This window comes from Plodia interpunctella, chromosome 18, assembly GCF_027563975.2.
Source record: "Plodia interpunctella isolate USDA-ARS_2022_Savannah chromosome 18, ilPloInte3.2, whole genome shotgun sequence".
Taxonomy (NCBI): domain Eukaryota; kingdom Metazoa; phylum Arthropoda; class Insecta; order Lepidoptera; family Pyralidae; genus Plodia; species Plodia interpunctella.
Window position 1 is genome coordinate 3315997 of NC_071311.1, and position 12530 is coordinate 3328526.

A 12530-nucleotide genomic window follows, 5' to 3' on the forward strand; every position below is an offset into this window, starting at 1 on the left:
ACCAGAGACAAAGAGCTTTGCTCATAAATTATATGATGATGAACCAGAGACGAGAGATATCATAGATTTAGAAAGGGCCCCGCGCGCGGGTCCGAAACTAATATATGTATATTATACTAATATGCCATAATATTAGTATAATATGTATCGGATATAACTAAACTCGGTATTATGGCACATATAAATCACGTGCAAAATTACTTATTTCCAAAATTGAACTTGACTTACTCGTATATAGGTACCATTTCTCTAAAAAGTTTGTCTTTTCCGGCATAAGATGTACATTCGAATGTAAGCCTCAATCACGGGAAATTTGTTTCTGAAAAATTTAAACTGACACAAACTATAAAATAAACTAAACATAAGTTCCGTGTAAATAAATAAACATGTGTGGCGTAAATCGAGTTTGAACTAAATTGAATTTCAAGAGTCGCATGGATCAGGATTACGGCAACCCCTAACCTCGCCATGAAGGTAGATGAGGAAAATGTGGCTACAACCGGCTGCGGTTACAGGCTCTCCCGGCGTACTAGCTGCGCTGCGTAACATCGCCACGCGATGCGACGTTATTCTGTATATACGAATAAAACGCAAACGCGATAGATCAGTCAATACTGATCTATCGCACAACCCAAGCTACTCGACCGATTGGGTTGAAGTTTGGCATGCACATAGCACTATGATTTAGGCATCTGCTAAGGAAGAATTTTTCAAAAATCAATTGATAGGGGGATGAAATAGAGGTTGCAAGTTTGTATGAGACTTCGTTTTTTGAAGTGAGACATAAAATTTTAGACAAAAGATTGTGGTTTGTAAAAAATAATTATAAATAGAATTTCGAAAATTGCATTCTTATGGGGAAGAAATAGGGGGACACGGGAGTGCAACACTACTGGACTAGGTCTTCGGGATGTCTATATAATATGTTTTTACATATTCTTCGACTATGTTCTACATAAAAATATGTTTTTACATATTCTACGACACTAAAAAATCGCGTCGATTTGAAAATAAAATACTTCAAAAACTTATACAAATTGATCCTAGTTTTCAAAGAACTTATGCGAAGAAAATCTTTGGAAAAGTTACCGGACTCGTAGTGTAAGCAAAAGTTGAACTGCAATTTAAGATCAGAATTCTCATAAAATCGTACTTATGTGGATTGAACTTAGGAAAACTAATTTGTATACTGAAAGCTTTAGGTACTCGTACTTACCGTAAATTGGAAAAAGATGGAAATAAGGTTATCCGCGATTGATGTGTGACATTTGACTGCATACAAATGTGCAGTCAATGTGAATGCCTCTATATTATTGATACTATTGATTTTATGCAAGCCCCCTCGGAAAGGTCACTTTTTCCAAATGTCAAACACAATCTTTTATATAGAAATGTATGTTAGTGTTGACACTCACTATTTCATAGTTAATTTGGAGTTACTGTTAAATAAATATATAGGGATAAATCACTGTTACTATAATTATTTATCAATTCATGTCCATGTCTTGTGTCTATCGGCAAATTAGTTTATTAATTCACGTCTTGCGTAATTATATCAGCAAATTAGATATGGAATAAATATTTAAATGGTTTTGGAAAAAGGGGCAACTGCTTGCTGGCTTGATGCCATCAACGATTTATTAGTCTGACAGCTAAGGATGCCGACGACTGTAAAAAGTACTGTAAAGAAACGACTGAAGTGGAGACCAAAAAGTAGGAAAGTGGACCCTTGGCCACGTTACCGCCCAGATGGGATAGAGAGAGTCTGTAACATAATTCTGTCCCTTTTTGAGAAAAGCGAGAGAGATGTTTTTGTTGAAGGTGACACTATATTCATCGGCACTGATACGCACTCTACGCAATGGTACACTTTACGAGGTTTCACGTCGTAAAAATCCACAACATGTGTTCACGGTTACGCGGCTTTATTATGGAAAGGGGGTGTGGAATATAGTAGGGTAGGTCTAAGTGAAATTTAATACCATGGATCAGAGAATACTGCATTAGGTAAGAGAAAATATTCTTCTATTTATGAAGGTAATAATAAATAAATCAATAATACTCAACTTGTAATATCTGTTTTGTTATTTCAGTGTTTGATACAAAATTTATTTTATTTTATTTCATTTCATAGATTTAATTTATATTTTATATCATTTATTATTATGACATTTGATTTTATTTCTAATTGATTTTATGATTAAAAGACGTTTTATCAACGCATCTTCAATTTTGTGCGCCTATTTTAAAATGACTCTAATATTAACTATAAATTATCGCGATACATTTCGCCTAATTTGGCGAATTCGGTATACCTTGCTTGTATTGCTTTTTTCATTGCGGTAAATAAAAACTGTCATATAAATTACGCAATGTTCACGTTCGTCTGTCTGAGTTTGGCAATAGTGTGGCGTCGGAATAAAGTTTAAACAGCGTTACTTAATCATGCGTGCCTACCATCACAACAGTTTAATTAACGACAATAGTTAATGGACAGTGTCAGTTACGGCGGGGTTTTTATAGGCATGTTTTAAAAGTACTTGGTTAAGTGCTCGAGCGAACTTGAAAGTATTTATTTTTAGAGTAATTTTAGTAAAAGCCATTTATTAATTGAATTGAATTTTGTATTTACTTTAGGCTGGGTTGCACGGTCAACTTTGACGTTAACTTTAACTTGCGCAGAAAAACGCAAAGTACGTCAAACTTGACGATGCAACTCGTCCAGGTTCGTTTATTTCATGTGACGGCTGGTTTACATGGAACGAACGAGGTCTATAAACGAAATTGACATGGCTATGGTCTGGATATAGCCTATTTGTTGGCTAGCTAGAGTCAGGATAAAATGAGTTTTCGCTCGCTTGGTCTAAACGCACCTTCATATTATCCTAACTGATATTATAAACTAGCTGAAGCCCGCGACTTCGTTCGCGTGGCCGATCAACTTTTGGTAAGAAGTCAAAATAATTAGAGAAATTTAACTGTACAGACAAAGCGTAAAGATACCTATATGAAGAAGATGCTCATCAGACTTTAAAATGTTTGTTAACGTATATTTGTATATTTCCTATAGTTTAGCTGGACCATTATGACTCTTCTTCAGGTGTTCCAGATTTTCGACTTTTATACTTCAACAGGAAAATGCTCATCAGGCTGGACAACTTTTGTTAAGACATCATTTCTTTATTGAGTATAGTTTAGCTGGACCATCATGGGTCTGTATCAGGTGTTTCATATCTTCGATTTTTAAATCATGGATCGGGTCGGGAGGTTCCCTCTATTGTGGTCAACTCGTGCACGGGTGCTGCCGGGGGAAACTGGTCAGCTCGATCTTTTATTAAAAGTTTTTTTTGTTTGGTTATATATATATATATATATATATATATATATATATATATATATATATATATATATATATATATATAAGCACTTGATCACAATCATAATATGTTTCAGTATACCTTTTGACCATGTACTTTATTGTGTACTTACATTGTTATATTACTGATAAAAAATTATACTTACATTTATATTTAAATGGTAAGCTCTTCTGGCATAATAGGGACCAACACTGTTTGAATGAGTTTCTTTCGGCATTTCTTCTCAGCAGTGGTCGTTCCGAAATGCTAGGAGTTTGTAGCTTTGATAAACATCATTTAATTTAGAATATGACGTGAAAAAGTGCCTGTGAAGGCCTAATTTCTGAATAAATTATTTGATTTTGATTTTGATAAAAGTCTACAGAAAATGCTTATCAGGTTGGCCAACTTTTGTTAAGGCGCTTTTGTCATATCTGTTATAGTGCAGCTGGTCTGTTGGAGATCATCATCAGGTGTTCCATATATATATACCCTATATACCTTATACCCTCCATATACCCTAATGTATGTTGACCAGGCTTTATAGCCTATACAACCAAAAAGTCTCATTCAAATCCGTCCAGTAGATTCAGAGATTAGCGTGTGCAAACAAACAGATAAACAGACAGACTTTTTTTTAAATTCTTATTCTATCACTGATTCTCTATCGATTTCAATTTTTTATATTTAAATATCTTCAATGTACAGAAACACTTTTTTTACTGTTTTATTATATGTATTGATGTGAAAGTTTGATGATTTTGATTGTTTGTTACCTCTTCACGCTCAATCTACCCAACCAATCATTTTGAAATTTTACAAACTGCATACAGTTTGAAGTATGGAGGGTACCTTTCATTTCGGAAAAACAACTGCTTCCGTGGTCAAATTACGCGGTCGAAGCCGCTGGCAAAAGCTAGTGTTCTGTATTTATTATTAGACGTGATGCCATCATCTTGATATTTTTTTTATTCGTGATGGATTTTGAAACTGTGTAAAGAGGCGTAGAAACAAACGCATTCAAGGAGTTTTAAAAGTCATATTATTAGTGAAAATAAACGATTAATATTTAGGAAGATTTCACTGTTTGAAGAATGACATATTTAGCACCAGGTCACGTCCTTGGTGTTTTAAAATAAAATAATGGCTCATTTCCTTTGGTCGTAAACTCCGTCGCATGAGAGAACTATAACTATTAATCTTTACCAGTCTTATTTATTTATGAAATGAAACACATTTCTTTACATAAAGCATGGTACAAATACCTATTCGTACCATGTTAAAGATATGTGATGTTGCTTTACATATCTTAACACCTATTTGCTTTTCTCTTGCCATTCCTTGTCGAATATTTTAAAGTCATACGACCATCTCAAAAAAATATCTCGTACAATAAATAGAAAAATATAAAATATTTGATGATATTTACCTCTAGAGGTTCCTGTGGCGCGTAGAGGAGGGCAGAGGGAACGTGTGAGGGCGGCGGCGACCTGTTCTGCAAAGAGGGACACCCTGTGTAATATACATCAACATAGATTCAATAACTAACACAGCTAACAACGTAGCAGATGTAATATAATTACGTCCACGGAGACGAAATGCATTTTCAGGTTTAGCATTTTTATTTAGCTTAGAGTGACGCTGCATTGGTGCAAATATTTAAAAGTTTTGTCAATTAAAAATTAACTTAATGTCAGCTCGATACACGCTAGCGAACTGCGCTGAACTCTGCAACTACTCATTCGCGGTAGCGTCCATAACTTATTTTGTTTTTTTACAAAAAAGCAACTTAATATTTTTGCTTTTATTATGTACAAAAGATTCAAGGAAAATATATTGAAAAAAAACAATGATTTTATCCATATAAGCCAGAAAAATTTACATTGGTTGGATGGTCAATAAATCACACGCACCTTGGTTGGGTGTTTAAGAAATACACTTGCACATTTTGTTTGGTTCGTCGATTCATATCCCTTGGTTTTTCCACTATTTCATACATATATTTAAAAATAAAATAATATGGCAAGTAAATTGTATTGCAGACATAAAATATCATTAGGAGTTTGCTGAAAAATTAAAAATACAGAATGTTTTTTCCAACGAAATTTGTCTTTTGACAATATTTCTTCGGGATAAAATTATTGTTACCTTCAAGGTAACAATGCTGGCTTCACACTACCGCAGTTCGCCGAACTTGGCGGAATAGATATTGGTGGTTTTTCATTACAGTAAATAGAAGCACTCATACATAACGCAATATTCATGCATTCGAGTTGGAATCTTGTAGCCGATATTAAAGAAATAATAAAATAATTTCACAGAAGCACATAAAAAATGTAAGAAGAAAACTCCACGTAATAAATCGAGAATATTCCCTAAGTACAATTTTGCGTCATATAAAAACGCCTGTCCCAATTTAGTTTCATTTCTGATGGCGGAAATAACGGAGATACATTCGAGCATAGTCGTAAAATATGCATATTGATGTCACGCTCGAGATGACTAATGTTTCATGTTTATGGGTATTGATGAGTTTTTTAAATATCTTTATTGGCGAAGGAAAACGTTGTATTTCCTTTTACAATGTATTTTTTTGATTTGTAAATATAATTTAACTAATCTTTGATTCAATATTTATTCATCAACGTTTTTAGTTGAAAAGATATTTAAGTGAGTTTAATGTTCGCAGAAAAACGCAAAATATTTTGTCATAAGCGGCGCGCTGGTTTAAATCAATGTCAAATTTAACGTACAACTCACCCTTACCATTTCAAAAATGTAATATTTCAATAGTCATAAATGAACTTTCAGGAAAGTAATCCATTCTAGATGAATTACGGCGAACGAAGCCACGGGCAAAAGGTGCAAGTCATAATAAGAAAGTGGGTTTGAACTAACAAGCTTCGCAGGATGAAACTAAACGCAATGCCTAAGAAACCCCAAGAGAAATAATTTCTTGTGCGCAGGAATGAGGGCACATTACACGGTAGTTATCTCCGGCAGCGTCGGGTCCCAGGGGGTGATTCTCAGATGCGATTATGGCAAGCCAGATACGTGGTACTACTGGTAATTTTTCATTTTAAGTGAATTATTTATCGGTAAATACAGTACGCTGTTAAACACCAGAGAAATTACATTGCCTAGAAGGCCATAGTCTATTTGATCACGACCCTCAGTCATGAGGATATAATACGATGGTAATATTTTCACAATATGCCCAGTACATCAAACGATAATTTGAAATATAAAATGAAATAAAAACATAACTTCGTCAAATTTGACGTCGCTTTTAACCGGCTCGCCGCTCAATTTAGACAAAATGGCGAACTTTGCGTTTTTCTGTGCTTATTAAAGTTAAAGTTAAAGTTGACCGTGAAACGCACCCAACGATTTTAAAATAATTTACAGTTGAATGATAAATAATGAGAATCACATGTTTTTGACCAAGTATGCAGTATACATTATTTAAATGTAAACCAACATTGAAAATATTATTAAAATCCGATATTAAATGAAAAATACAGCGGTTTTATGCACAACATTTCCAAAAGGCACCGTCCAGCTCCATCTATTTTATACTACTATCTATTCTATACTACGTCACATCTGAGCGTTTTCCCGGTTGCTTACATAGACTTTGCCATATAGCATCGGAGCCTAGGGCCCGCTGTTCACAAAAACGATTTTTATAATAGGTATAAATAGAATTATCCCTCGTAAATTTGTTAGGTTGGTCCGGGCATCAAAAACATTATTAAAAGCCCCCAGTAATTGACCAGGGGCGGAAGGGTCCTTATTTCAACGAAATTATTTGGAATTTCAGGCAACGAGGTTATCTGTTACGGTATTAAGCGGATTAAAATGAAGGGAGGTGCAGATATTGTTAGAATTTATATTCCTAAAATTCATAATAATTATAATGGTGACTTATTCGGCATTGATTCTACAGCAGGTTTCAGTAAGTGTTATCAATGTATCTGTATCTTAACGCCAAGCTATTCAGATTCATTCATTATTATACCGTGAATGTATAAAAAATATTAAATTGAACACACCCGTGATTCGTATCTATCCTATAGAGAAAGTTTCATTAATTATTATGAGCGGCGCGACGCTGCATCAAATCTAATTATGCAAAATCAGTTATAAGCATACACCCGGTTACATTGCGTTGGCACATAATTAATCGAATAATGGGTCAAAACAATAAATTATTAATAGTTGCTAAACATGTATAAATTTATGTTGTTATTATACAAGTTAAAAATACGTACATCAGTTTGGCTTGGTCCTGGAAGGAAATGCAAACTTCAAAAGTGATGGTTTGTCAAGTCAAGAAGAGTATGCGTATGTAAGGTTAAAGTGGAAAAGAAAAAGTAGGAATGCGGACGGTGGGCTACGAAGCTTAACGGGAGGAAGAAACCAATAAAAACGCTTAGCAGATAAGCGACATTGGTCAATACGTAAAAAGTGAAAACTGCCGTCGAGCCAGTTGATACTCTCTATCTAATCCAGACGAAAGAACTTGCAAACTATATTAACTTAATAAACGTATATATAGGTACTTTTATATAAATATTTCGCGAATTTGTCAAACCCATGGTAACATACATCAGATTCACAACTAAACAGCCAATTTTTTTTATTTACGACATTAGAACGCCCTGGTTGTGTTACTGTGGATTTATTACTCATAGGCAATGCACTAGGGTCACACTATTTTAGTACCGTAAAACTTCAAAAGTCTCTTCGTACCACCAGGTGTACGAGCAGGGATACGATGGATTTGAAGTGCCAATGACGAAGTGGGATAATGACGTGACAAAGTATGTCAAATTTTCCGGGCCCTATTTTCATTGAACCTTCATTAGCACTTTGTTGAGTAACTTTTATTACATTACACGTTTCACATGTAAATTACAGAAGAACACACAAAATTTACAGAAGATAAAAATAAAAGTTGTTTAAATTTAATTATAGTACACATTCATACAAGGACTTACAAGGAGTTTAATTTCAAACTTTCAATTGGAGAAATTTATATTACAATCAGACTTCGCGGATTCGGGCAAATTTGACATTGAACTTAACCGACGCGTCGCTGACGTTTAAACAAAATTGCATACTTTGCGTTTTTCTGCGCACGTTAACGTTAATGTCAAAGTTGATGGTGCAATGTGGACACCATCAACTTTGACATTATAAGTTCGGGTGGCCAAAGAACGCCATTTTGTCTAAACGTCAGCGGTGCACAGGTTAAAGTCAACGTTTAAGTTGACTGGTGCAACTCACCCTAAGTGAGCCCATTAAAAATAATATCAAAACATTTTCTCGTTTAAAATGTCCTTTCAATAAACATTTCAAAGCCATACCTCTATCTTTCGGCGTCAATTAAACTGGTTAGAGAAATATCGTTTCCAATGGGTTAATTGACAAAATACAATTTTCCTATAATTTGATTCGGGTTCGAGTTAGATCTGCAGAATTAGATTTCCCCAGCGTCGACGTGGGTCAAGGGCAACGGGGCTTCGACAACCCAGGGCTCGACGGAGAGGAATTCAAATTTATCATATTTATTAATCTTACACAGGTAATTTAATTTAATAATTATGTTACATGAACCTGGTTTATATTACTCAGATATCCTGAACCTTGAGTGACAATAATTTATCAAAAACCCAGCATATTTATGACGTAGAAAAAAAACGTATACGCATGTGGTCGGGCTATGAAGAAGAAATTGGGAAAGATGACATGGAAGGTTATGAACGCAATAACTTTTTTTTATAGAAATTAAAAATTGTAATATCTACCGATATCGATTCCTGGATTTAAAAAAACCCAAACAATTACATTAATAGTTTAGATCAGACACGTTCTGGATATGAAATCAATGATTGGTTAAATCATATACAAATAAACATTCAAGACCCAGGTCAATCTGAAATCTGATCATTTTCTATCTTGACCTGACCGGGACTCGAACCCGGGAAATGCAATATAGTAGTCGGAGATGTTGACAATTATGCTACAGATTCATCAAAATATTAACACAGTAAACGATATTCATTGCAAAATCACTGTTATTAAGGTCTCAATAAGAGTTTATTTTGTTTTACTAAATTAAAAGGAATGTGGCGGATCTATGAACTTATATGTACGATTAAAATTTATCGTAAAATCGTTTTTTTTCTAATAATATATAAAAGTACATAACGTAACATAGTCAATTTTATGTATTGACAACATAAAATTGTTTTAAAAAAATTAAGTATGCAAAACAATATACCTTTTTAGACGGAGAAGCAATTATTGGTAAGCCTTCGCATGATAGGAAACAACTGTATAAATGAGTACTACTAATGTACCTATCTTTCAGCATTTCATACCATATTTTTCTCACACAAACTACGATCACTATAATTTTTTGAAACTTTTCGTGAAAAATATAAGTGTTTTCATAATAAATTCTGACGTGAAACGGTGTGTGGAAAGACTTTACTGCTATTTGGTTCTTCACTGACTAGGCCCTAGTCGGTGAAGAAAAGATCAAAATCCCTATAGATACACTAGGGTGTAAATTAAATAAAATTTTGTACAGATACAATATAATCTAACTGGCATGAACGCTCAAATTATATTCCAATGGATATTCGAATATGTAATGAAAAAAAAAATTATAACCTCAAAAAAAATGTGAATAAATCTTGGCTTTCAAATCCGTCCTGTTTCACGCAGATCGACGTAGACAGTCGGCCCCTAATCACTTCATTAATGATGTTTTCCGAACCCGGCTTAATGAAAATTCCATCCCCTCTCACCTCTCCCCTTATTTTATTGGACATTTCGTCACGTAGAGGTGATGCGGAAAAATATTATATAAATTGTATTTCCTAATTGTGGGCGTAATGACGAATGTTTTTATTTATTTATCATATTTTTTTATGTAATACGTTACAGGCTTAACCCTAATGCGACTACGCTATACACAAGTTATGTGTGAGGATTATACAACAACGCCATTATGGTTGTAAGTATGGCGTTTTGGTATACTCATTACCATGACCTTACTGTCTGTAAAAATAAACCATTTTTTTTTCATTTTTCTTACTTTATGGAATCTTTATGGAATCCGACCGAAAAGTTGTGCAAGAATGAAAATTTATAACACTACGTCTTAAATCAACAACTCATTAAAAAAACTCGCTGTTCCACCCATGGTGCTTGCTACATGAATTTCATCAAAAGTGGCCTAGCGGTTAATCCGTAAGCTTTCGCGGTTAGACAGATATACATTTACATTATGGATAAAGCGGCCTAGCACGGATTTGCTATTCCACTCTGTACTTTTATGATATTCGGTTAACGGATTTTAGTGGAACGTTGGATGTGCCGGCACGTTCTTTGTTGCAAGGGAGAAAAGGACAAAAAAACAAGGGGATCCAGTTCGGAAACTGCTTGCCTGTGTCACAGGTTACATAATACTTCCCCAGTACCTGTGTGGTGCCTCTCCCCAAACCATGGCACACATGTTATTTTGCCCTGCATGTCCTACCTCCTGCACGCTGAAGGGTTTGTATGACGACGCCTTGTTTTTTTTTTTAAATTTCTAACACATGTTTACAGAATGAATTAAATATTATATATAATAAAACACTATCTAATTTAATATAATTATAAATTAAACGTACCTAAAGTGGCGACTTTAAGGTCACAAATATGATTCGTCGATTCGACACGCAGTAGATGAAGAAGAAAAAGGGACAAAATGGCGTCAAAAGAGTTCTTCGCGAATCCAATTCCGTATGTGCTGCCGAGTTTTAATTAGAATTGTGACAATGGCGACAGACACAAAAGGAGAAAGCTCTAATGATGTAAGTGTCGTTATATTTTTTAACTTGTGTTTGTGTCGGTTATGTTATATTGTATTCTTCAAATAAAGTTTTGTTTTTTGGATAACGAAGAATAGACGACATGGTGTTTTTGATTATCAATTGGCCTAAATATTTTGGTAAACTTCACACAAATAAATATGTATATTGAGATTGTTTTAAAAAAAACCGCTGTGTTCTCTTTTTTTTTCTAAAAACATAAACGCGACGTTTAATCTAAAACAGCCATTTTGACTAAACAATACTAATAATAAAAGTGTATTCTAATAAAACATAAAATATAATCATAATTTCAAATACACAGATGATGAGATAAAAAAAATACTGGCCAGCAACGAAAACGCACGCGAAATTTTGATGACGTCAGAGAATGTATCAAAGTTAAAGCATGTCACAGAGAATAAAACGAATTTTCCCCTTGAATGATAAACTGAAAGCTTGTTTACGAGTCGACGTGGAACAATGATAATGTGATTTGCATGCCATGACGACATTTGCACATTAGATTTACCTCGGAGACCGGCACCATAGAGTTAGTGAACCGTAGAACGCGACTGCCAGGAATGCCCCTTCAGGAATTTTAGTTTCAGTTCACCGAAATTAATTTTAACATGTATTTAATTTTTTTCCTTATAATACAATGGGTCGTAAACTACAGGGATTCGGAATTATATCCTATTTTTGTACACGTGCAACTTTAGTGAGATTTTTATACTTTCAGTTACTAGATATCAGGATGATCAAGGGTAGAAGTTAAAATATAATTTCATTGGCGTGGTACGTTTTTCATACGAACAATATTTAATCGATTTGTAATAACTGCAAACTCTTTCAGTTCAATTAAATCATCTTGTTGAAATTTTGTTTTATTCGAGAACTATATACAACACTCACTCATTGCAGAAAAGAAAATAATAATTACTTAATTAAAGAGGCCGTCTCGACTTACGTTCGATCTGGTATTCTCCACAAACCCTTGCAATATTATCACGTTGGATAGCTAAATATTTGTTATGTTTAAAAACTTGATATATTTTATTATTTATAAATATAGGTACGTGAGAATCTGCCCATATTTGGGCGAAAAGTATTTATATATACGATCTACAGTGACAGAGTTACTCTGACAGCGTAATTCATAGGATTTCAGTGACGCTAATCCGCAGTGACAGATTGCGAGCGAGAGATCAATAAACTGAATTATAGGAAAACCGAAAATCTCTAGGGACAGTCATATTTCCAATTCACTTAAACTCTTGAATAATAGAACTATTGAAGACCT

General features: G+C 34.1%; 1 protein-coding gene across 7 annotated transcripts in view; it reads right to left on the reverse strand.

Annotated features, from left to right (window-relative positions):
• Positions 1–12530, reverse strand: part of LOC128677585 (high affinity cAMP-specific and IBMX-insensitive 3',5'-cyclic phosphodiesterase 8) — a 130471-nt gene that overhangs the window by 42065 nt on the left and 75876 nt on the right. For 6 of the 7 annotated variants that reach the window (XM_053758538.1, XM_053758541.2, XM_053758540.2 and 3 more), the window contains one exon: positions 4786–4851. In XM_053758538.1, coding sequence (XP_053614513.1) covers positions 4786–4851 — 66 coding nt within the window. The remainder of the gene's footprint in view (positions 1–4785; positions 4852–12530) is intronic. The other variant, XM_053758542.2, reaches the window with a different exon arrangement.